Raw genomic sequence first — 26,954 nt, forward strand, 5'->3', positions numbered from 1 at the left:
CTATACTAAGGAGACCGGTATAGAGAACTTGGCTGGAGCAAGAGTTGACCACAATTACTCCATGCCTACTATATCTCCCAAATATACAGGAGAATATCCACTTTGCCATGTGTCAGTCAAACTCAAGGGATGACGATAGAAGCTAATACGCCGAGTTGTGGAAACAACTTCTATAATCTGTCACGTGACATAGTAATAATCACTGGCTTTATAATGAAGAGGTGGACGTCTTTCAGGGCACGCAAGAGAGAGGAGGGAGGAGATAACGAGAGGGTGAGATAAGACAATAAGGCAGGTAGAGAGAGTGTTCGGATGAGATTGCATCAGGTAAGTAAAGCAACGTTATTTTCAGTTACAGTGCTGTTGTTGGTTACCATATCATTTCAGAGTATCTGCATATGAGTATCTGCATATGAAGGCAAACAAATATCGAATGTTAGAGGAAAAAACATATTGTAAATTCATTACATTCAGTGTGTTAATTTTCTATTCTGTGTTACATTAATTCTCTAGGAAATTAATAAACAGGTTGTCACAACACTGCCATTTGTGCGTAAAGCAGCTGACCTCAGGTCGCTTAATTTCTGACTCTAGTTAATTGCTCTCCACTCTCCCTCGCTCCAAATTCTATTATTTCATTCATGAGCACCGACGTCGTACTATTCATATTCTAAATGGTAAAATGACTCACATCTACATGGACCACATCCTATAAATACGGATTCTACTCCCTTTGGTCATCTGTGCACAGGCTGTCCCAACAAGAGGAGGAAACTGAAGATTAACCCTCGTGTAACAGCCAAGAGAGAAGACTTGTGCAAACAAACAACAATAGAAGGAACAGAAGAATATCGAAGTAATCCAACTGGAGTAATAAAAGTTGTAAAATGTCACTAGTGGGCGCCCTGCCTTTCCTGAAACCGCGCCTCTCCCCTTCTGTTTCTCCTGGGCGCCAAAGAAGACACACACTGCCAGCAAGCGAGTTCCGACCGCTCAACACGCAAGATGCCATCAGCGTGTTCGAAATCGAGAAAGAGGGTAAGTTGTCCATAGATTCAGTTATAAATGTGTGTTTGCATTATGTGTTATAAATTAATGGCACGAATATACAATGTATGAGCGTTATCAGGGGTACTCATGTCGCGCGTAAAACGTGTGCCAACAGCCTTTCCTTGGGCTTTACGCACGTTGACTGGGCGCGCTAGTCTGTCTCTTGCTTTAAATAACACTTTGTATTAATCCCTTGTTATAGGTTTAATGCACTGATACGGATCCGCCTTGGCATTCTTAAATACAGTGAGTCCAAGGATGATGAAAACGTGTCTCTCTCTTTTCCTCCGCCAGCCTTTATCTCTGTGTCAGGAGACTGCCCGCTCCACCTTGATGAGGTGCGTCATTTCCTCACGCTGTGTCCAGAGCTGTCCATGGGCTGGTTTGAGGAGGGGAGACTAGTAGCCTTCATCATTGGGTCCCAATGGGACCAGGACAGACTCACCCTAGTAAGACACCTATGATGTTATATAATTTCCTATTGATTCATAGGTAATTTACTCTATATCTTACTGTGTTTGTATTAGCTCACTGATAGTTTTTCGAAATCAGGTGCTCTGTATTACATCCCCGTACATATTATTGAATGAACTTTACTTGAGCTACATTTGCATTTTTCCTTTGCTGCAGGACGCCCTAACTCTTCACAAGCCCAAAGGTTCCACAGTTCATATCCATGTGCTGGCGGTCCACCGGACCTTCCGGCAGCAGGGCAAGGGTCCTATCCTGATGTGGCGCTACCTGCAGTACCTACGCTGCCTGCCCTATGTGCGCCGTGCAGTGCTCATGTGCGAGGACTTCCTGGTTCCCTTCTACCAGAAGTCTGGCTTCAAGGTGCAGGGCCGCTGTTCCATCACGGTGGCATCACTGACCTTCACAGAGATGCAGTACCCTGTGAGGGGCCATGCCCTGATGCGGCGCAACAGTGAAGCTATTGGTTTTCCTCAGACTGTGTTATTATTGGAGGAACAGACTCAGAGGCTTGAGTCTGTGTTATTATTGGAGGAACCGATTCAGAGGAGTGAGTCTGCATTGTTATTGGAGGAACAGACTCAGAGGACCGAGCCTGAGCCTGCTGATGTGTAAATCTTTTTTTACTGAGTAAGATATTAGATTCCTGCTGTACATATCAACTATGATGTAAAATAAAGTGATGTAAACATTTACATTTATATCTAAGATGGTAGTCTAAAGTGCACACCATACATGCATGACCAATGCAGGGAGTCTTTAAGCTTTATTACAATGTTTTAATTTCAGATACCTAACGTTATTTAATATGTGAATATTTCAACGTTAACTAGCTACATGCTAATGAATGTTAGAACAAATATCGTGTGACTTCTGTCTGTGTGAGATTATATTTTTACTGCAAATGTTCCCGTTTTATTTATTGTACGTTTTGTCTGAAGGTTTGAGTTGCAAGCCCCCTCCTCTCTGACGGTATATGGACTGACGTCACTGACTACCAGGCTTAGCAGCTCAACCGTGCCTCTTTATCTCTATTAGTGGGCATTAGGTATACTGTAAACGTCTGAGGATTTACACCAGGATCCTTTCATTGGACTGCCAGTAGATCTAGTGACTTAACAAGCCCGTTTTCATACAATGAGAAAAGTAGGCTACATCCACACCAATTTGGATTAATTTGTTACAGAAACTGTTTGTCTATTCATTTCCCTTTGGGTCATATGTGCAGAGCGTTAATCAAACCATGTAATATCTTCTCTTACTCAGAACCTGTCTTACCCTTGAAACCAATCATATCTTTAATAAATATGTTTTTGTACTGTTTTTGTTATTAAAAAATGTAATAAAGATGATAATGTATTAACTTTCTGAGCATGTTCAATTTGGATGACTTCAGTATAATAATGAAATTTACTGTTGATTCATTTAACTATATTTATTCATAAGAATACACAACATCATATGCATACTTTGGCTGTGTTTACACATGCAGCTCAATTCTGATCTTTTGCAAAATTATTGGTCCAATAAGTGGGAAAAGATCCGAATTGGGCTACCTGTGTAAACGCAGCCTAACATTTGTCACGACCCAGAACTAAAGCTTGCGTGAACATGGCCAGCTACTGGACAGGAAAGACTACTGGACAGCAGCTTTCAATCTATAGCTAGAGGACTCCTGATATCTCCAGGTGACTTCAACCTAATTACATCTACCTCCGGTTAATTACTTTCCACCTCTTTCTTTCCACTCCTTGCCTCTTCTTGCCTCAGCCTTTCCCGGACCCCTCCCACTCACAAGGCAGGCAATATGCTTGACCTAGTCCTTACTAGAGGCTGTTCGCCTACTAATCTCACTGCAACCCCCCTCCAGGTCTCAGATCCCTATTTTGTTTCCTTTTCTGTCTCCCTCTTCTCCTCCGACCCAACCCACTCAGCCCCTACCCAGATGGTCATGTGCTGTCGCAATCTTCGCTCTCTCTCTTCCACATCTATCCTATCATCTCTCCCGTCTGCTAAATCCTTCTCCCTCCTGTCTCCTGATTCTGCCTCTTCAACCCTACTTTCCTTCCTTTCCGTATCTTATGACTCGTACTGTCCCCTTTCCTCCCGGCCGGCTCAGCCCTCCCCTCCGGTTCCATTGCTGAGAAAATCATTGCGAGCATACAGAACAGGGCGAAAATCGAGGAAAGCTAAACTCCCTCCTCTCTATATTTCCTCCCTCTGTATCTGCTGCGAAAGTCCATTTCTATCACTTCAAATTTCAAGCTTCTTCCTCTAACCCTAGGAAACTCTTTTCCAACTTCTCCTTCCTCCTTAATCCTTCACCCCTTCCTCATCCCTCTCTGCAGACGACTTTGTCAACCACTTTGAAAACAAGGTTGATGACATCAGCTCCTCATTCACTCAGCCTAGTGAGTCTATTGGTCCCACTGACACAGAACAACTACGCTACGCCTTAACCTCTTTCTCCCCTCTCTCTCCAGATAAAATCCTGAGACTAGTGATGTCCGGCCACCCGACAACCTGCCCGATCAACCGATCCCCTCCTCCCTTTTCCTGACCATCTCTGTGGAGACCTTCTCCCAAACCAACACTTGATCACTCTGACATCAAAAACTATAGACTGGTATCCTTTCTTTTCTTTCCAAAACAATTGAGCATGCTGTCTCTGACCAACTCTCTCGCTAGCTCTCTCAGAATGTGTCAGGCTTCAAGACAGGTTACTCAACTGAGACTGCGCTCCTCTGTATCAGTGAGGCTCTCCTCACTGCAAAAGCTGACTCTCTCTCCTCTGTTCTCATCCTCCTCCTAGATCTGTCCACTGCCTTTAACACAGTGAACCATCAGATCCTCCTCTCCACCCTCTCAGGGCTGGGCGTCTCAGGCTCTGCACACTCTTAGATTGCATCCTACCTGACAAGCCGCTCCTACCAGGTGACATGGAGAGGATCTGTGTCTACACCACATACTCTCACTACTGTTGTCCCCCAGGGCTCGGTTCTAGGCCCTCTCCTTTTCTCTCTATACACCAAGCCACTCGGCTCCATCATATCCTGACATGGTCTCTCTTATCATTGTTATGCGGATGACATTCAACTACTTTTCTCCTTCCTCCTTCTGACACCCAGGTGGCGACACGCATCTTTGCATGCCTGGCAGATATCTCAGCTTGGATGTCGGCCCACCACCTCAAGCTAAACATTGACAAGACGAAGCTGCTCTTCCTCCTAAGGAAGGCCTGCCCACTCCAAGACATCTCAAAGTTGACAACTCTACGGTGTCCCCATCCCATAGTGCAAAGAACCTTGGTGTGACCCTGGACAACACCCTGTCGTTCTCTGCAAACATCAAAGCAGTGACTCACTCCTGCAGATTTACGCTCTACAAATCCATCGAGTATGACCCTACCACACACAGGAAGCGGCATAGGTGTTGGGATATTTTCTAGCCGTTAGTGAGGAGTGCTGCTGTATGATGTGTTTGCTGAGGTCACAGCAATGAAAGAAGGTCGACTCCCCCAGCCATCAGTTAGAAGCGTGAGCGGCACTAAATTGTATTAAATGAAAGACAGGTGTCAGTGACGCCTATTCATCCCAACAGTGGAAACAGAGTGGTGTAAATGCTTCCTCTTGTGTGCAGTGGACACAGGATCAGTGCCAAAGACCGTGGTATGGCATTATGGCAATAATCGCACAGCAATACAAAAGGGCCTGCAATTACTTTCGTCATCCATTATGTTTTATGACTGAAAACAACTTACTGTCACACCCTGATCTGTTTCACCTGTCTTTGTGCTTGTCTCCATCCCCTCAGATGTCACCCATCTTTCCCATTATCCCCAGTGTATGTGTTCTCTGTTTGTCTGTTGCCAGTTTGTCTTGTCGAGCCTACCAGCGGTTTTCCCATACTCCTGTTTTTGCTCTTGTCCCTGTTTTCCCGGTTTTGACCATTCTGCCTGCCGTTCTGTACCTTGTGACACTGCCCTGGATTACTGACCTCTGCTTGCCCTGAGCCTGCCTGTCACTGATCCTGTTATGCTGGTGAATGAGGACCCAAAAGCGACTTAACAAAAACAGAGTCTTTATTCCAGTCTTAAACAAAACGGTACTCCAGGATATATCTTAGATGACACCTGCTCACACGCAGCATCTGTTGAAGGCAAAAACACGACAGGGCGGAACCAGGACACAGAACAGCAAACATCAAACAAAGATCCGACAAGGACAGAAGCGGAAAACAGAGGGAGAAATAGGAACTCTAATCAGAGGGCAAAATAGGGGACAGGTGTGAAAGATTAAATGAGGTAGTTAGGAGAATGAGGAACAGCTGGGAGCAGGAACGGAACGATAGAGAGAGAGCGAGAGAGGAAGAGAGGGAGGGGAAGAGAGAGGGATAGAAAGAGGGAAAGAACCTACTAAGACCAGCAGAGGGAGACAAATGGAAGGGAAGCACAGGGACAAGACATGATAATCAAATGACAAAACATGACAGTACCCCCCCACTCACCGAGCGCCTCCTGGCGCACTCGAGGAGGAACCCTGGCGGCAACGGAGGAAATCATCAATCAACGAACGGTCCAGAACGTCCCGAGATGGAACCCAACTCCTCTCCTCAGGACCGTAACCCTCCCAATCCACTAAGTACTGGTGACCACGTCCCCGAGAACGCATGTCCATGATCTTCCGTACCTTGTAAATAGGTGCGCCCTCGACAAGGACGGGAGGGGGGGAGGGAAGACGAACGGGAGCGCGAAGAAAAGGCTTGACACAAGAGACATGGAAGACAGGGTGGACGCGACGAAGATGTCGCGGAAGAAGCAGTCGCACAGCGACAGGATTGACGACCTGAGAGACACGGAACGGACCAATGAACCGCGGAGTCAACTTGCGAGAAGCTGTCGTAAGGGGAAGGTTACGAGTGGAAAGCCACACTCTCTGACCGCGACAATACCTAGGACTCTTAATCCTACGTTTATTGGCGGCTCTCACAGTCTGCGCCCTGTAACGGCAAAGTGCAGACCTGACCCTCCTCCAAGTGCGCTCACAACGTTGGACAAAAGCCTGAGCGGAGGGAACGCTGGACTCGGCGAGCTGGGACGAGAACAGAGGAGGCTGGTAACCAAGACTACTCTGAAACGGAGATAGCCCGGTAGCAGACGAAGGAAGCGAGTTGTGAGCGTACTCAGCCCAGGGGAGCTGTTCTGCCCAAGACGCAGGGTTTCGAAACGAAAGGCTGCGTAAAATGCGACCAATCGACTGATTGGCCCTTTCTGCTTGACCGTTAGACTGGGGATGAAACCCGGAAGAGAGACTGACGGAAGCACCGATCAAACGACAGAACTCCCTCCAAAACTGTGACGTGAATTGCGGACCTCTGTCTGAAACGGCGTCTAACGGGAGGCCATGAATTCTGAACACATTCTCAATGATGATTTGTGCCGTCTCCTTAGCGGAAGGAAGCTTAGCGAGGGGAATGAAATGTGCCGCCTTAGAGAACCTATCGATAACCGTAAGAATCACAGTCTTCCCCGCAGACGAAGGCAGACCGGTAATAAAGTCTAAGGCGATGTGAGACCATGGTCGAGAAGGAATGGGAAGCGGTCTGAGACGACCGGCAGGAGGAGAGTTACCTGACTTAGTCTGCGCGCAGTCCGAACAAGCAGCCACGAAACGGCGCGTGTCCCGCTCCTGAGTAGGCCACCAAAACCGCTGGCGAATAGAAGCAAGCGTACCCCGAACACCGGGGTGGCCAGCTAACTTGGCAGAATGAGCCCACTGAAGAACAGCCAGACGAGTAGAGACAGGAACAAACAGAAGGTTACTAGGACAAGCGCGCGGCGACGCAGTGTGAGTGAGCGCTTGCTTTACCTGTCTCTCAATTCCCCAGACAGTCAACCCGACAACACGCCCTTCAGGGAGAATCCCCTCGGGGTCGGTAGAAACCACAGAAGAACTAAAGAGACGGGATAAGGCATCAGGCTTGGTGTTCTTATTTCCCGGGCGATAGGAAATCACGAACTCAAAACGAGCGAAAAACAACGCCCAACGAGCTTGACGTGCATTAAGTCGTTTGGCAGAACGGATGTACTCAAGGTTCTTATGGTCAGTCCAAACGACAAAAGGAACGGTCGCCCCCTCCAACCACTGTCGCCATTCGCCTATGGCTAAGCGGATAGCGAGCAGTTCGCGGTTACCCACATCATAGTTGCGTTCCGATGGCGACAGGCGATGAGAAAAGTAAGCGCAAGGATGAACCTTATCGTCAGACTGGAAGCGCTGGGACAGAATGGCTCCCACGCCCACCTCTGAAGCGTCAACCTCGACAATAAATTGTTTAGTGACGTCAGGAGTAACAAGGATAGGAGCGGATGTAAAACGCTTCTTGAGGAGATCAAAAGCTCCCTGGGCGGAACCGGACCACTTAAAGCAAGTCTTGACAGAAGTCAGAGCTGTGAGAGGGGCAGCCACTTGACCGAAATTACGAATGAAACGCCGATAGAAATTAGCGAAACCGAGAAAACGCTGCAACTCGACACGTGACTTAGGAACGGGCCAATCGCTGACAGCCTGGACCTTAGCGGGATCCATCTGAATGCCTTCAGCGGAAATAACAGAACCAAGAAAAGTGACAGAGGAGACATGAAAGGCGCACTTCTCAGCCTTCACGTAGAGACAATTCTCTAAAAGGCGCTGGAGTACACGTCGAACGTGCTGAACATGAATCTCGAGTGACGATGAAAAAATCAGGATATCGTCAAGGTAAACGAAAACAAAGATGTTCAGCATGTCTCTCAGTACATCATTAACTAATGCCTGAAAGACAGCTGGAGCATTAGAGAGACCGAACGGCAGAACCCGGTATTCAAAATGCCCTAACGGAGTGTTAAACGCCGTTTTCCACTCGTCCCCCTCTCTGATGCGTACGAGATGGTAAGCGTTACGAAGGTCCAACTTAGTAAAGAACCTGGCTCCCTGCAGCATCTCAAAGGCTGACGACATAAGGGGAAGCGGATAACGATTCTTAACCGTTATGTCATTCAGCCCTCGATAATCCACGCAGGGGCGCAGAGTACCGTCCTTCTTCTTAACAAAGAAAAACCCCGCTCCGGCGGGAGAGGAAGAAGGCACCACGGTACCGGCGTCGAGAGAAACAGACAGATAATCCTCGAGAGCCTTACGTTCGGGAGCCGACAGAGAGTATAGTCTACCCCGAGGGGGAGTGGTCCCCGGAAGGAGATCAATACAACAATCATACGACCGGTGAGGAGGAAGAGAGTTGGCTCTGGACCGACTGAAGACCGTGCGTAGATCATGATATTCCTTCGGCACTCCTGTCAAATCCCCAGGTTCCTCCTGAGTAGAGGGGACACAAGAAACAGGAGGGATAGCAGACATTAAACACTTCACATGACAAGAAACGTTCCAGGATAGGATAGAATTACTAGACCAATTAATAGAAGGATTATGACATACTAGCCAGGGATGACCCAAAACAACAGGTGTAAAAGGTGAACGAAAAATCAAAAAGGAAATGGTCTCACTGTGGTTACCAGATACTGTGAGGGTTAAAGGTAGTGTCTCACATCTGATACTGGGGAGAGAACTACCATCTAAGGCGAACATGGGCGTGGGCCTCCCTAACTGTCTGAGAGGAATGTCATGTTTCCGAGCCCATGCTTCGTCCATAAAACAACCCTCAGCCCCAGAGTCTATCAAGGCACTGCAGGAAGCAGCCGAACCGGTCCAGCGTAGATGGACCGACAAGGTAGTACAGGATCTTGATGGAGAGACCTGAGTAGTAGCGCTCACCAGTAGCCCTCCGCTTACTGATGAGCTCTGGCTTTTACTGGACATGACATGACAAAATGTCCAGCAGAACCGCAATAGAGACAAAGGCGGTTGGTGATTCTCCGTTCCCTCTCCTTAGTCGAGATGCGAATACCTCCCAGCTGCATGGGCTCAGTCTCTGAGCTGATGGGAGAAGATGGTTGAGATGCGGAGAGGGGAAACACCGTTAACGCGAGCTCTCTTCCACGAGCTCGGTGACGAAGATCTACCCGTCGTTCTATGCGGATGGCGAGTGCAATCAAAGAGTCCACGCTGGAAGGAACCTCCCGGGAGAGAATCTCATCCTTAACCTCAGCGTGAAGTCCCTCCAGAAAACGAGCGAGCAACGCCGGCTCGTTCCAGTCACTGGATGCAGCAAGAGTGCGAAACTCTATAGAGTAATCCGTTATGGATCGATCACCTTGACATAGGGAAGCCAGGACCCTGGAAGCCTCCTTCCCAAAAACTGAACGATCAAAAACCCGTATCATCTCCTCTTTAAAGCTCTGATATTCGTTAGTACACTCAGCCCTTGCCTCCCAGATAGCTGTGCCCCACTCCCGAGCCCGACCAGTAAGGAGTGATATGACGTAGGCGATCCGAGCTCTCTCTCGTGAGTATGTGTTGGGCTGGAGAGAAAACACAATATCACACTGGGTGAGAAAGGAGCGGCACTCAGTGGGTTGCCCAGAGTAACATGGTGGGTTATTAACCCTAGGTTCCGAAGACTCGGAAGACCAGGAAGTAACAGGTGGCACGAGACGAAGACTCTGAAACTGTCCTGAGAGGTTGGAAACCTGAGCGGCCAGGGTCTCAACGGCATGACGAGCAGCAGACAATTCCTGCTCGTGTCTGCCGAGCATTGCTCCCTGGATCTCGATGGCAGTGTTGCGAGAATCCGTAGTCGCTGGGTCCATTGTGGTCGGATCTTTCTGTTATGCTGGTGAATGAGGACCCAAAAGCGACTTAACAAAAACAGAGTCTTTATTCCAGTCTTAAACAAAACGGTACTCCAGGATATATCTTAGATGACACCTGCTCACACGCAGCATCTGTTGAAGGCAAAAACACGACAGGGCGGAACCAGGACACAGAACAGCAAACATCAAACAAAGATCCGACAAGGACAGAAGCGGAAAACAGAGGGAGAAATAGGAACTCTAATCAGAGGGCAAAATAGGGGACAGGTGTGAAAGATTAAATGAGGTAGTTAGGAGAATGAGGAACAGCTGGGAGCAGGAACGGAACGATAGAGAGAGAGCGAGAGAGGAAGAGAGGGAGGGGAAGAGAGAGGGATAGAAAGAGGGAAAGAACCTACTAAGACCAGCAGAGGGAGACAAATGGAAGGGAAGCACAGGGACAAGACATGATAATCAAATGACAAAACATGACAGATCCCTCCGGAACTGTCATTACGCACGCCTGGTCCCCATTCCCACTGATTGTAATTGTATAAATGTGCCCTTTGGTTCACACCATTGGGCTGTCGATTATTGTTCCAATGTCCGTTGGTCGTATGAGTACCTGTGCTGTGTTTTGGCTTTCGTGCCGCTTGTATTGCGAAGATGATTACGGGTCTCGTCCCGTGTGGTATCATTGTGTGCGTGTATGTTACGGGTCTTGTCCCGGTGTATTTCTTCAAGGTACTCCTCGCTCTTTTGTTTGGTCTTCGTCCCCGTGCCTTTACATGGCACGCTATAATTTGGGTAAATAAAAATCCCTATTACGCATTCCTGCGCCTGTCTCCTGAACCCTTTATACCAAAGTGACAGTGCCTGCCGTTCTGTACGTTTCGGACTCTGCTCTGGATTACTGACCTCTGCTTGACCTGTCGTTTGCCTGCCCCCTGTTTTTGTAATAAACTTTTGTTACTTCGAACTGTCTGCATCTGGATCTTCTCCTGAGTCGTGAAACTTACTGTAATTTCATTGAGGTGGACGGGCGATTCCATGCCACACCGTCTTCCTTACTGCTAGTGAATGAGTGAGTTGTCGTCATAATGTATACCATAATTTGTGTCGTTTCAGTCATGACAGTTATTCAGACAGCATGGACAAATCAAAAAAGTGGTCCCTTAGACCTTTAACTGCTGTTTAAAATAAACGTAAGCGTTCAAGTTGTTCCTTGATGGATCTTTCTCAATTTTGGAATTTAGGGATCATCTACCTAAGCATGGAACCACAGTAAGTCATTTCACCAACCAGTGCAAAATACAATAAAACATTTGTACCTAATGGACAAATTCACCATTGTCAAATGCATTCTTCTCATAGCTAGGCTGTGTTTTGTAATCTCTCTGTTTTTAATCCCTATATCATTTTAAAACCAGTTAAGGCACCAGGTCACTTATTTTACAACCTCATTTTACAACCCCACTTACAGGAGGGGGCCACTTCCTTCCCCAGGCAGGCTCATGTCCAGTAATCCCATAAAGCCCTGTCTGTAACCAACTAATCTGTTTACTAGACATCCCATCAGAGGGGACTCTCACCAGTCCCCACAACACCTTTCACCTCTCACCAGGACAAGGGGAGGGACATTTACATCTGTAGATCCTTATTTACTTGCATACTGGCCCGTTCCGGTTGGACACACAGCAGCACAGAAACTCTCCAGATTAAATCCACTGTGTATTGCATTAGCATGCTACCTTGTTGTATGGTTCTGCCATCTCGTGAGAATGTCAAAACACGGACATCCTCGTGTTATCATGTGGTCTCAGCTAGGTCACAGAAGTGAAATTGACAGTGGGCAGCATACTAAACACCAGGAAAGAGGGCCACTACCATTACTGAAAAGACAATACTATTCCATGAAAGGCTAATCCCTGAGCATCCTTGAAGTAATTTTCCTGCTCAATTTTTTATTTTTATTCCATTGAGCTCAATATTTTATTTGTTTTTTACTTTTTCTATTATTGTCGCATTGTTTAGAGGTGAACATGTAAGTAAGAATGTCCTTGTACTGTGTACAGTACACCACAATGTGTTCCTGTCCATATGACAAATAAACAACTTGAACTTCAACAATTACCACCATCATATAGGAGTAATCATACACAGAGACCAATGTTTGTTTTGAAAAAAGTAATAATGAGTGGTTATTTGAAAGTTTATTGGAAGAAATGGCTCTCACAATACTGAAGCTCTTCACCAAACATAAATTTAAATTATGTGTACAGCAACTCTTGAGAATCATAGCATCAATAAAGAACAGGTACATGTGTACAGTACAACCTAGACATTTTCTGACTTCAAAAATCAGAACTATAAAAATGTTCTACCTTTACCATAAAGACATCATAAGAACATATGTTTGTGTTGTTGTGATGTGAATTTCTATTTCTATTTAGCACCTGGAGCTGTAGCATCTCTCTAGATCTGGCATGTGTGTCAGCCACATGTCTAGACTTGGCTGTAGGAGCCAGGGAATCGATAGTTGGAGTATGATGGTGCATCTTTGGAGTCACCACTGGAGGCTGCAGGGAGCAGCAAGAGCCCTGTAGTGACATCTTTTTTGCAGCGATCCATTGCCTCCTTGTACGAGATCTTCTCTTTTGTGATGGGGTCAATCAACTCTTTGGTGTGGGCAGACTTGTCTTGGAGGTTCTTGGCTACTGTGCTGTCGATTATCTTGGTGTTAAGAGCATTTTGGACACTGATGCGACCAGCTTTATGGGGGTTCACCAGCCCCCCAGTCAGGTACTGTGCTTCCATGTACCTCATGGCACTATCCTGAGGTATCCAGCCTTTCTCAGCCGCTTGCCCTACTGCGAGACGCTCCTTGGTCACAGGATCCTCCACTCCAGTGAAGGCCTTCTGAGCATTCAGCAGCAGATGCATGTGACTTTTGTCAATGAGACCCAGCTCAACTGCTTTGTGAACAGAGAACTTGTCCTTTCTGTTGAGGTCGACGATGCCACCCGTGGCTGCCTGAGCCTCCAGGAGCTTCTGGGCTGTGGTTGGGTCAATAAGGTTTCGAGTCAGGGCACTACGTACAGACATACGGCTGTTGGTGGTGGAGTCCAGCACCCCAGAGATTGGGAAGAGCTCTTCACCGCTAGAAATGTTCAGGTTGCTACTGCTGCCGTATCTATTGTTTGTGAGACTTGAGTAGGAAGACCTTAGTGATGATGGCATTGTGCTCAAAGAGGATGCCGCAGTGGTCTTTGTCGGTGTCCTTGGTGTTGCGATTGGACCAATGTAAGGCTTTGGTCTGGAATCCCCAGCGACCAGGAGAGCAAATTCTGAGATAGGCATTTTACCCTCCTTGTAGCGGTGCAGATCGGACTGGGTCAAGCGGCCATCCTTTAGAGCATTCCTGACAGAGAACTGCTTTCCACTCTTGCGATCCTGCAGAATCGAGGTCTCCCCATCTGGACCCATTGAGGTGATCTCCTCCCAGTCACATTCTAGCTCCTGAAGGTGGATGTACTGGTTGCGGTCAATCAGACCCTCTAAGTAGGCATCATATGGTGACATGTCTTTGCCAGTCTCGGGGTCAAGGATGCTGATTCTAGTGGAGAGGTTGGTCTCTCTGGTGTGTGTCTCAGAGTGGTCCTCTTTCTTAAGATTGTTCTGCAGCTCCATAATGTAGGTCTCCTTTTGGTGTATCCGGTCTTTTTCATTCAGGATGTCCTTCTCTAGACGTTGTACCTCAGAATCCATCTTGAAGCCCCTTTGCCTGTTTGTCTGGTTTCTCTCACTCATCAGCTTGGATTGCAGCTGGAACGATATGCTTAAATCATGTTTCTCAGACTCCAAAGTCCTCAGTGTTTTGAGGAGATTTTCTTTCTCTCTCATCAGGGAATCTCTATTGAGGGTGATGCTTGTTTCTTCGTGAGAGGTGCTTGACTTTGTGGTCTGGAGCCGGGTCACTTTGGTATTAAGCCTCTGGATTTCATCTTCTTGATCCCGTCTGGAACTTCTTTCCTGCAACACTAGATCTCTGAGATGGTCCCTCTCAGCCTCCACATTCTGGTCCTTCTCCACCCGAATCACCTCTTTATATACAGTCTTTTCAATGGACTTTTCCTTGCGCAGGATGTCCAACTTGATCTTCAGGTTTCGGATGTCCCTTTCCAGCCGACTGATGTTGGTTTCCTCCATATCCCTGTCTGTGCGTAAGCCACTGGTTAGTTTCTCAAGCTTGGGGTCTCTCTCCACTTTGAGAACTTCCTCAATAATGATCTTCTCCGCAATGGGTTGAGGGGTATTTTCAAGCTCAAGGATGCGAGATTTGATCTGTCTAAGCTCTGTTTCTACTTGGATCTTCTTTTGCCGGTCGTCCATCAGTGCCAAGTTTCTCTCTATCTCCTCAACCAGGGCTCTCAACTGTCGAACTTCCAATTCCAGTTTCCTACGGGATTTAACCTCTTCATCTAAGTTCTTGTTCAGCTTTTCATACTCCAGGAGTTGTTTTGGATCCTTCTCAAGACGCACCACTTCCTGCATCACTATCATCTCCTCTGGTTTCTGCCTTTCCACCATGATATACTTGTTTTGAAGGTCAAAGACAGTTTCCTCCATGTTGCGTCGTTGCTGGATTTCCTCCCTCACATCTCTCCTCAGACGGTCAGCCTCCTTCTCCAGTAGGGGATCATTTTCGTATTTGACAACCTCTTTGTTTACAAGCTTTGTCTCTAACTTAGACTTTTCGACCTTCCATTCATCTCTCTCTTTGCGCAGGCGGCTCAGCAGATCCAGGGTGCTGTCGTATGAGACCCGCAGAAGTGAAACCTGGTCATTCAACCTCTTAATTTCCCTGATGACCTCTGGGCTCTTCTCCTCTTTAATCACTTCCTGGGTCACTTCCTTGAACTCCGACTTGGGTTTCTGGGAACGCAGAGTTTTAAGATCCACCATAAGTGAGTCGATTTCTTTCTCCAGATCAGTGCAGTTTCGATTAGAGTCATGCAGCTCTTTCCTTAGCCTCACCAGCTCCACCTCTGTCTCAGGGTCCACCCTGTAGATCTCATTGATGATCTCCTTGACCTCAAGCTTGGGCCGCACCTTCTCCACTTCACTGTAGCGGATCTGGAGGCTGGTGAGTTCCTTCATCAAATCACTGTTCATCTTGTTCTCCTCTTCCAGGCTGGTGTGGATAGTCTTAACCTCGTCAATGAGTTTTGGGTCCTGTTCCACCCTCTTCAGCACCTTGGTAACAATCTTAGGCTGGATAGTGGGAATGATCCTCTCAAGTGTGTTTATTTGGCTCCTAGTGCGGAATATGTCATCATTGAGGGACTTGGATCTTAACCCCTCCTCTGAGATCTCGGTCTGAAAGGTCAGAACTGCTTTCAGCATCTCCGGGTCCTTCTCCAGTCTCACCACCTCCTTTTTCACTACTCTCTCTTTGATAGTCGGTCTCTTTTGTGCCAGAACTGTGATCTCAGTCTTCATGTGGACCGTCTCTGTATCTCTCACCTGGACCTCCTGCTCCAGCTTGCACATCTCCTCTCTCAGCTTGGTGGCCTCCTTGTCAAGCTGGGGGTCCCTCTCAAACTCAGTCAACACCTTGGTTAACAGCCTAGGTTTGACATTTGTCAGCTCAGTCTCCCGGCGGATGATATTCTCATTGACAATCTTTATCTCTGTCTGGGTGCCAGAGTGTTTAATAGTCTCATCTTGGATTCGACTCTTCAGGGACACCAGGTCACCCTCTAGTATGGGGTCACGGTAGTACTGCACAACTTCCCTCTCCTCCATTCGTTCCACACCTCTACGGCTTTTCAGTGAAATAAACCTCTTTCTGTATGTTGCTAGGTCATTCTCAGCATGGGAGCGCCTGGTGATCTCTTCCGCCAGCTCTCTCTTTAGAACGTCTGTTTCCTCCAGGTCTTTCTGCTGGCTCTGGAGCTGCCGCTGCTGTTTCACCACCACCTGGCTCACCTTCTCGTCATTCTGTTCAGAGCAGGTAACAGTGGACAATATAGTTTAACCTATACTAGAGTGGGTTTTTTAAATAAGGAATTACATAATCCACTGTTGATGTTTTACAAAGTAATTGTGTCATACCTGGGCAATTATGTTCTTAGCCAATCCCATCTTGTTGAGAAGCTGATCATTCTCTGCAGACACCTCTGAGTAGAGGTTCAGTAGAGCTCTTTCCTGAAACAGAAACATACAGCCTCTAGATCATGGATCTTGAATCAATGCCCAAACTTGAATGCAAATTAAGTCAACTATAGGATGAGGATTGTTGCAGTCGCTCAGGTCCACAATACCTTTTTCAGCACCGCGTCAGCCATGGCGGATGTGCGATGTCTTTTGGTATCTTCATCATCCACATCTTTCAGTGTACCACGGTACTTATCAGATTTGGCCTCATACTCCTACGAAACATGGTGAATATTTATTTTCTCTTTTAAGAACAACATTGACCAAAACCCTTCAACTGATATCAACATTTTTAATAGTAGCTCTGATCAGATGTATTTTTTAAACTCACATTGAGAACATTCTGCAAGTCACGGGACTGTTTCACTGCTAGGCCCACATCATCCGATTTTCTTTTTATGTCCTCCACCACTCTCTGAAACGAAAGCAACCACCCAATAAGAACAAGAGAAATGTACTGCAGAAAACTGACGATGTTCATAACAGGGACAATTGTTGAGATAAAATAACACAAAAATAAGCCCACAAACCTTCTGAGAGTTCTGCTTGGAGTTAATTTGAGAAAGTCCATCACTTGGGTTGATCGTATTATTAGGCAGGTTGGTCAAAAATAAGTTCAATGATTGGACAGAGCTCTGGAAGCCTTGATTCTTATTGGTTGCCTCTTGCAGCAGAACCGTTCTATAACAATAGATTTTTTATTAAGCATCAGTATATCATAGACCAGAGAAGTAACCACAGACACAAGACATATATAACTGTGACATAAAAACGTCCTCTCACTGTCAACCGAGTTTATTTTATGTACAAATATTTGTATGAACATAACAAGATTCAACAACTGAGACATAAACTGAACAAGTTCCACAGACATGTGACTAACAGAAATGGAATACTGTTTCCCTGAACAAAGGGGGGGTCAAATTTAAAAGTAACAGTCAGTATCTGGTGTGGCCACCAGCTGAATTAAGTACTGCAATGCATCTCCTCCTTATGGACTGCACCAGATTTGCCAGTTCTTGCTGTGAGATGTTACCCCACTCTTCCACCAAGGCACCTGCAAGTTCCAGGATATTTCTGTGGGGAATATATTTCCCGGGTGGCGCAGTGGTCTAGAGCACTGCATCGCAGTGCTAGCTGCGCCACCAGAGTCTCTGGGTTCACGCCCAGGCTCTGTCGCAGCCGGCCGCGACCGGGAGGTCCGTGGGGCGACGCACAATTGGCTTAGCGTCGTCCGGGTCCGGGTTAGGGAGGGTTTGGCAGGTAGGGATATGTGGATATTGTAGTGTGTAAAGTGGATATTGTAAAGTGGTTGTTCCACTGGATATCATAAGGTGAATGCACCAATTTGTAAGTCGCTCTGGATAAGAGCGTCTGCTAAATGACTTAAATGTAAATGTAATGAATGGCCCTAGCCCTCACCCTTTGATCCAACAGGTCCCATGCTCAATGGGATTGAGATCCGGACTCCTCACTGGCCATGGCAGAAGACTGACATTCATTTCTTGCAGGAAATCACGCACAGAACGAGCAGTAAGGCTGGTGGTATTGTCATGCTGGAGGGGCATGTCAGGATGAGCTTGCAGGAAGGGTACCACATGAGGGAGGAGTATGTCTTCCCTGTAACGCACAGTGTTGAGATTGCCTGCAATGATATCAAGCTCAGTCCGATGATGCTGTGACACACCGCCCCAGACCATGACGGACCCTCCACCTCCAAATCGATCCCGCTCCAGAGTACAGGCCTCAGTGTAACGCTCATTCCTTCGACGATAAACGTGAATCCGACCATCACGCCCGGTGAGACAAAACCACGACTCGTCAGTGAAGAGCACTTTTTTCCAGTCCTGTCTGGTCCAGAGACGGTGGGTTTGTGCCCATAGGCGACGTTGTTGCCGGTGATGTCTGGTGAGGACCTGCCTTACAACAGGCCTACAAGCCCTCAGTCCAGCCTCTCTCAGCCTATTGCGGACAGTCTGAGCACTGATGGAGGAATTGTGCGTTCCTGGTGTAACTCGGGCAGTTGTTGTTGCCATCCTGTACCTGTCCCGCAGGTGTGATATTTGGATGTACCGATCCTGTGCAGGTGTTGTTACACGTGGTCTGCCACTGCGAGGATGATCAGCTGTCTGTCCTGTCTCCCTGTAGCACTGTCTTAGGCGTCTCACAGTACAGACATTGCAATTGGTCCCTGGGCATCTTTCTTTTGGTGTTTTTCAGTCAGTAGAAAGGCCTCTTCAGTGTCCTAAGTTTTCATAACTGTAACCTTAATTGCCTACCATCTGTAAGCTGTTAGTGTCTTAAGTGTCTTAACAACTGTTCAACAGGTGCATGTTCATTAATTGTTTATGGTTCATTGAACAAGCTTGGGAAACAGTGTTTAAACGCTTTACAATGAAAATCTGTGAAGTTATTTGGATTTTTAAGAATTATCTTTGAAAGACAGGGTCCTGAAAAAGGGACGTTTCTTTTTTGCTGAGTTTAGCTGTGGGACAGATGGGGTTCTCACCTCTCCTGTAGCTGACTGTTGACGTTGGCATAGCGGTTCTTCAGGTGTTTGACCTCTGTCTGCTGGCGGCGGATGTCTGGGCAGTACTCATGGAAGCCCTTCTGCAGGGAGCTGCTCAGCTGCTCTGTGGACTCCAAGTCCCTGCTCAGCTTCAGCATCTCGTCCTGCTTTAACGCTACATCCTTGTGCATGTTCTGTTTGTAGGACAAGGGAGAAACACAGGGGACTTATCAAAGAGGCTGGGTCAATCAAAACAAAACACTCACTGCAACTCGTAAGAGTCCATCATAATGACATGATGTATGATGAACTTTAAGTAGTCATATGACGAAAATACTGTTACCTGAAGCTTCTGGATGCGTGTCTGGAGGACGTTGGGAACATCAGGGATGGCAGCATCTTCAGCCAGCTGCTCCTCAAAGCCAGAGACTGAGTTGTCCACCGTATTGATCTGCCTCTCCAAGAACATGGAAGCTGTGGCTCTGGTCATGACAAAGAAATTCGTGAGTGAGAATAATCTTGAGGAATTGGATGTAAATAAAATAAAAACAAGTAAAAAATAAGAACATATAGCTAAAGCAACCTTTACATAGGTTTTTTATATTTCACATTGTAAACTAAATTCGTACTTTTTGTTGTACAGGTCACAGAGGACGTTGGTGTCATCAAACTTGTTGTTAAGACCACTCAGTTTGAGTGACAGGGCGGAGGTGGTGGGCCCAAGGGGCTTCTGGGCTAGGATGGGATCCATATCTCTCTGGACCGCTGCCTTCTCTGACTCTAGGTTCCTAACAGTCAGGGTGTCCCTCTGCAGGGCAAAACACACCATGGATATCACACTCTGGAACCACACTGTTCATTATAATGATGCTATGTAGCAGCCTGCAGTGGTCTGAAATAAAAAACAATCCCTTCACCTCATGCTCCTTCAGCCTGTTGGCCAGGTCACGTGTGGGGTCACTGCGATCCAGAGGGGCCCTCAGCCGGCTCAGGATGTCCTTCTCACTGTGGTCCAGGTTCTTGCTGATCTTGTCCAGCTGGCTGGCCAGCACTGTGGTCTTTGTGTCCACTGGGGCATTAGCCACAGGGGCTGAGGACAAGCAGAGGGCACAGTGAGAAATAAGGGGACAGGAGAGGCCCACACTGAGTCTAGTCCCCTGTATCTACTAGGGTCCCACTGTGAGTTCAAACTAAGTGATTTCTGCTAAAGTTCTTACCAAGTGGAGTGATGTTCCACTCACCTGCTCTCACTGAGCGCACCACCTCCACACCGGGGCTCCTCAGGGAGGCCATCAGAGTAGTTCTCTTTCTCTTCAGGTTAGAAAGCTCTCTGTCCAGACTGGACACACAAACACACAATGTCATTACAGTTCACCTGTGATGGTGGTTAAGTTTTGGGTCATTGTAATAAGGAGAGTCTTTTTTTCTCCCTCTTTACCTTTCCACTTTCTCAAGGGCCTCAGTGTCTGGCGGTGGGACCAGGAAGCAGGCTCCAGGCAGGGTTTTGGTCTTCCCAGTGCTGGTCTGGACCTCCCACTTCTCATCGTCTAAGTTGGACTTTAGCATAAGCTTCTCTGCTTGAGACACTGAGTCCTAAGGGTGGCAGGAGTTTGCATCATTATATTGTGCTACAGCTGTCAATTGACAGGACATTAGCTTGCCCTTTAGCTTCTCAGAACTCTCACAATGCTATTCTATGAAGCTATTTTCTACCTCTCCATTGGTCCATTCACACAGGGACACCACAGGGGTGGGTTTGGTGGGGCGGAGACGCCGCAGCTTCAGAGGGGCGATGGTGCTGCTGAACTCCCTCAGGGCTACGAGGCGCTGTTCGTTCCTCTCTATCGCTCTCTCATCACCCTGAGGATATGAGATACAGAAGATATTAGAGAACAGATTGAAATAATGCTGTACGTCATAGAAACGATACAAAGAATAAACCAAATCTCACCTCAAGCTGTAGCAGGATCTCTGGGTTGTTCTTGTTGTTCAGTGATTTGGGGTCCAGATTAGAGTTGAGTCTCTTCATGGACTCAGACAAGGTCTCTACATCCAGCTGGTACTATAGGTAGGAACACACATAGGAGCAATGTTACATTGAGCCATGACAACGAGCCATAAGAAACGTCCTTTCCCAGGGTTAAGCGATGACGTACCTTCCTGTAGTTGTCTATGTTGTCAAGGTGTACCTCCTGGCAGATGCACAGGTTTAGGAAGCTCTGCCACTCGTTCTGCAATGCGTCGCTGTGTGCCTGAGACAAACCAAGCATATTGTCCCATGGAAGATCAGAGTAGATGATGTGGTGAGTAACTCATGTGGTGAGTAACTCAATGTCCTATACTTAAGCTATTACAATGGTAAAAGTTAACATTTTGTAGCCATATAAACATACCCGTATTGTGGAGCTGGCAGGGTGCTTCATTTCAATGAGACGATCCCCATCCATCTGTAGCTGGTTGGTCTCACTCTCATGTGTTAGCAAAGTGTTGTTTTTAAACTTCTCGTACTCCATGCGCACCCCTGTGGGGTCCAGCATGCGGTCGCTCCAGTCCTTCCTGAGGATCCTCTCCTGGTACTCGCTCAGGTAGACCAGCTCCTTACTGCAGCCCTGCATGTAGTCATACAGAGAGGCCAGGTACCTGTGTCTCCACAGGGAGGCCTCCTGCACCACACAGCATGGGGAGAGACAGATCAGTCACACCTGGACTATTTTATAGTCAACGATGGAGAGATAGCACAGGCACAAAGGTTCAAATACAACCACAACAGTGTAGCATTCTGAGCCCCTTTGACATGTCAGAGCCATACTTTAATGCACACACAGATGTATTACATAACTTCTGGACTCACCAAGAGATCTGTGTACTGTCTCTGAATGGTAGACAACTTTTCCTGTGGACAGAAAACAAACCATGAAAATCATTGTTTAGAGTTTCTCCCGAGTTTTGGTGAGATTCAGAATGAAGAAAGCAGCCGAGGGCTTTGTAGTCGTTACCGGAGAGCCAGTGCTGCTGCGGTTCATTTGGGAGCCGTAGGCCTCGATCTCCTGGTGCAGGATGTTATGAGAGGCAATCTGCTTCTCCACATCAGACAGGTTGGGCCCGTACCTCTCTGCACGTATCTGCTTCTATAACACACAGCACACAGGTACAGTAAATCCTCTAGAGTTCAGCTGTATGTCTACCTCAACCACATGTCTTGTTAACTTTGTTTGGCTGTTTTCCCCCTGGGGATAATAAAGTTTTGTACCACTACTACTACATTCAGAAAGATATGTTACTCCAAGCAACTAGGAGCTAATACCAAAGGTGTGGTTGCACCAGCAGAAAGCGGTGGTCAACCAAAGTTGTTATATAATGACAGGACAGTACTGTCTACAGTCATACTGGTCTTGAATAGAGTGTTACCAAGGATATGGCAGGCTCACCTGTTTCTCCTCCAGCACCTGAGACCAGTCAATCCTGGGAGTGAGCTCCACCTCCTGCACTGCCTCATACAGGTCCCGGTACATGGTACAGTCCTTAGACCAGCGGTCATGGAGGTTTCTCACACTGAGGAACAGAAAAAAAGGAGAAATCAGAGGCATGTTGAAAGAGGGAAAGAGAGAACATGAGTGTTCAGAACGTTCTCTGAGAGCCTCTGGAAAAGTATCTCTTTCACAAAACCATTGTTTCATATATTATAAGTGTGTGTGTGTGTGTGTTCTTGCTGGAACTCACTCGATCTCTATCTCTCCAGCCTGTGGGTGTGAAAGCTTCTTGGCCCGGTCCACATCCAGGAACAGATCCTTCAGCAGCCCCTCAGCCCCAGCTAGGATCTCTGTATTCTCCTTCTGGTGCAGTAAGGGCCTGTCCTTTGTGCCATTCACTGTGTCCTAGAACGGAAACGGAAAGGCACTCCCCATCATGACACATTTGTGTTGAATTGCACATTGATAAAATATCTGTGGGGGGATCGAAAAGTTTTTACTTGATCAAGTGGAATTAAGGGATGCGGATTTCATTAAGTTGGGCATTGTAACGTGTTAGTTAAAGGTGTATGTATAACTGTGTAATTACATACACAGGCAGTGTGTGGGTAGGGATTATAGGACCTCTTACCACAGCCATCAGCTCCTCAGAACGCAGCACATTCTTCTCCACCTGGTCTGCATTGCTCTGCATGCGCGCCACCAGCATAGCCACATCATTACCTTGGCTCCTGGGAAGAGAAAAGACAAACCTCCATTCACATCAGTGTAATTGACACATTGTTGAAACCAGTAGGCCTATCTAAGAGAACTCAGTAGAGCAACCTGAATGTTCAGGAACCAGATTCCAGGTTTGGTAGAATAATCAAAATGAGAACCAGACTCAGGCAGAACAAAAAGTATTCCTCAGCCTCCCCCATCCAAACTTTACAAAGGACTGTCACTCATCTACATTCCTCTAGCAATCAACACATCTTTAAGTCTGTATGTTCTTGTACTTATTCTTCTGTCATTCCTACTCGTAGTCGCTGTTATGAAAGTCAGCTATTTATTCGTACACACCCTCACATTGATGGATTATTGAGGAGTGTCCTCAGGAATTTACAGTGAATGGGTGACATAGCACATGGAATTCTACTGATGTCCCCATGAATCACTTTGATCAAAGTTAATAGCTGATGAATGCAATTACATTCCAATGGGACCATAAAACGAATAGTGATAGTGGGGGGATAGATTTACTGTTTCAACATTGTGGTATCTAGTATCTCATACATGCCTTGTTGACAGTTCTGAGTCATTTAGGCAACTGCTTATCTCTGTTAGTATATGTGGTAAAATGACAAAGTCCACATAGCTGTAGGAGCCATCTAGGTTTGGCAGACACATCCTGTCATACCCTGTCACATCCTAAAGAAAGTTAAAAGGAGTTAGATAATGCATAGCTACCGTACCAAAGCAAACAGCACACACACATGTCAGGGTGAGTAGGAGTGTGACAGGCAGACACTAAAGGGAAGCCTAAAAGTTACCCTGCTGGTTCTATAAGATAGAGAGCTGCAAAGGATCCAGACTCTACACCCTGTCGCTCCAAGACACCCCCCAGTGTAGGAGTAATGTGGAGGGTGTTCCTGCATGTAGTGAGTGACACAGTGTTCAGTGATGTAAAGGAACTGAACGATAATCCTCAGATTATTGATTTATCAAGGCACACTTGAAAGGAACATAGTACATATTTCACAAAAACAAACGATCTATTCATCTCTACGCAACTTTGTATATACACAAATCTGATAGAACCTGTTTAAGCAACAGAACACAAAGTACATACCCTCTTCTCTATATAAACATAAATCCTGAGTCTTCCAGCGATGTACCTAAACACATTCCAAATCTGCTGTCTGTCACTCACTTCTGTGAGATCACACTTCTTCAAACAGTGCTTTTATGTGCTCTGGGCTCTTTGTTACCGGGCCAGGCCACCTTAGTGTAACATAGTATTATCCATCAGAGCTATTGTTGCTCTGTCTACATAATTAGTCAGAGCAGCCATCTATTGAATACTGAGAGCAATGTGGAAGATCAATGCACCTTAATGCCACACCCCATTGCTAAAGGCACACATCAGTGGTTACATACAACACAGTCCAAATACCAATGAGATTACTCTTTTCTCAGGAAAGTAAACAAATTGTGACAGTTACTACAGAAATGATTGTCTTGTCTCATCATCAATCGGCGGCAGATGAGATTCATTTTACGCTTATGTAAGGTAGCAATGAGGCGTTACCAATACTAAGTGCTCATAGATCAAATCTGATACTTCATCTAAATCATCTACTGCATTTTCCTGGAAGACTGCAGACTCTTAAAATACACTATCATTCTAAGTTGGACATAGAAAAGACCAGTCAACAAATGCCCACATGTGCGTGGACTAGATTCCAGGTCGCCCCTACAGGGAATACAAGCAGGCTGAGATGAAATGAAAAATAAGAGACAGAGAAAAGAGAAGAAAAGAGAAGGAAACATAACGCATTAAAGTTCAGGCAACGGAGGGAAAACTCACTGGGCCACTTTCACCAGGTCGTACTCCTTCTTCTTGCTGAACATCCTGGGAGGCTGTGTGTCCTGTCAGTCCCAGTGCAATTATCTTACTCCTCACTTCCCTCTCCTTGCTGTACCTCTCTCTCTAGCCGTGTCTCCTCTCTCTAGTTAAAGAGCAGCCACCTGCCTCAGCTCCACCCCAATGAACAGGTGTGTCATCATGAAGGCACTAGACCAGAGGAGCAAACCGGGTAGACCTGTTCCTCTCTCTCTCTCTCGCTCTCTCTGTCTCTCTCTCACTTTCTCTCAATTCCTACACACCTGCATTCCTATCTTTTAATGTATTTACTTTCTCTTACCTGGGCATAATCAATAAAGATAGTTTTTTTTATAGACATTGTTGAATAGGCACTGCTTTTCTAAATCAAGGGAGTCAACACTAAGAGATACACATTATTATAACAGTGTGATTCCTCATTGGTAGACTTCCAATGGAGAAACACTGGAATGTGGCAGGGCCAGTCACCTGTTAGATTCCAGGGTGCTACTCACTCACATTTACTCACTTCAATCAAACCAATCTAAATTCATTTCCACCTTGAAACATTGGAGATTGAATTATCTAGTAATGACATTAAACCACTGATTAGTTGTCATTACAAACAGATTATCTAGATTCTAGACATATTTGGGATGAAATGCCAGAACACCAAAAGGCTATAGTGTAATGCCAAACAATGCCCAAAGTTCACACTGCATAAAAACATATCCAACAAGAATGATAATAGTTACTACTACATACACCTTTATTGAAGGTTGGGCAAACCACCTCCCAACTGTGCTATCCACCCAACAAGCACACAGAGAAGGACACTAATGTTTAGAGAGTATCAGACTAAGAGGGTGTGATCTGTGCGTAGTAATAATATCACAAAAATATCCAAGGAAAACGTAATAGCTATTTGTAGTAGTGTGACCTATTTAAATGTTAGGTTAGCCTGACATGCTAGCCCACTACAGAAAGACAGAAAGGGTGCAGTGAAACTGGACAAGTTAAAACAAGTCTAGATAATAAACAAAACGTGACAAGCATTTGACATCACCATTGATTCTTTATTTTAGGAAGTCAAAACTGTGCATGAGTGGTCGTGCTGGTTTGCATTGTATTCTGTTTGTAGCTTAGCCATAGGTTACAGCTTCAGACACTACAGTACAGTAGGCTACAGTTCCCCAGGCTTCTGAGTATCAGTGATTATCAGACAGGCATCCTGTTGAATTACCACTCTTAGTATTTATATATATACATTTTTACCTTTATTTAACTAGGCAAGTCAGTAAATTCTTATTTTCAATGACAACCTAGGAACAGTGGCTTAAATGCCTTGTTCAGAGGCAGAACAACAGATTTGTACCTTGTCAGCTCGGAGATTCGATCTTGCAATCTTTCGTTTACAAGTCCAAAGCTCTAACCACTAGGCTACCTGCCGCCCCTAGTATAAGGAGTCAAGGTCTCAGAGAGGAATGCAAAGTACCCTTACCCGCTGAGGGAAGAGCTGGGGCCTCTGCTGACGGTAGAAAGATAAACATTTATGAGTGTATGTGCATTGTTCCCTCATAATCAAAAAATTGAATCAAATCCATGAAATGAAATGCTTACGGGCCCTTCCCAACAACGCAGAGAGAAAGAACATAGAGAAATAATAGAAAAATAATAACACGTAATAATACAAGTTATAATAAATACACCATGAGTAAAGATAACTATACCGGTACTGAGTTGATGTGCAGGGGTACGAGGTAATAACTTGGTTATATACACAGGGTACCAGTACTGAGTTGATGTGCAGGGGTACGAGGTAATAACTTGGTTATATACACAGGGTACCAGTACTGAGTTGATGTGCAGGGGTACGAGGTAATAACTTGGTTATATACACAGGGTACCAGTACTGAGTTGATGTGC

General features: G+C 46.2%; 2 protein-coding genes across 2 annotated transcripts; one reads left to right on the forward strand and one right to left on the reverse strand.

The window, feature by feature from the left end:
* Window positions 1-785: 785 nt before the first annotated feature.
* On the forward strand, window positions 786-2,806 carry LOC129825822 (serotonin N-acetyltransferase-like). The gene is made up of 3 exons (XM_055885959.1): window positions 786-1,038; window positions 1,345-1,499; window positions 1,681-2,806. The coding sequence occupies exons 1-3, from the start codon at window positions 888-890 to the stop codon at window positions 2,134-2,136; spliced, it is 762 nt and encodes a 253-aa protein (XP_055741934.1). The 5' UTR covers window positions 786-887; the 3' UTR covers window positions 2,137-2,806.
* Window positions 2,807-12,444: 9,638 nt separating this feature from the next.
* On the reverse strand, window positions 12,445-25,172 carry LOC129825830 (envoplakin-like). Its single transcript, XM_055885968.1, has 21 exons — window positions 25,014-25,172; window positions 23,076-23,175; window positions 22,695-22,849; window positions 22,403-22,526; window positions 21,971-22,102; window positions 21,826-21,867; window positions 21,368-21,637; window positions 21,131-21,226; window positions 20,926-21,036; window positions 20,688-20,834; window positions 20,413-20,567; window positions 20,216-20,313; window positions 19,892-20,064; window positions 19,604-19,782; window positions 19,318-19,456; window positions 18,975-19,168; window positions 16,996-17,146; window positions 16,797-16,880; window positions 16,573-16,680; window positions 16,364-16,456; window positions 12,445-16,249 (listed from the first exon to the last, which is right to left on the reverse strand). Exons 1-21 carry the CDS (start codon window positions 25,055-25,057, stop codon window positions 12,752-12,754), a joined length of 6,093 nt encoding a protein of 2,030 aa, XP_055741943.1. The 5' UTR covers window positions 25,058-25,172; the 3' UTR covers window positions 12,445-12,751.
* Window positions 25,173-26,954: the final 1,782 nt, after the last annotated feature.

Source organism: Salvelinus fontinalis, chromosome 2 (genome assembly GCF_029448725.1).
Source record: "Salvelinus fontinalis isolate EN_2023a chromosome 2, ASM2944872v1, whole genome shotgun sequence".
NCBI lineage: Eukaryota > Metazoa > Chordata > Actinopteri > Salmoniformes > Salmonidae > Salvelinus > Salvelinus fontinalis.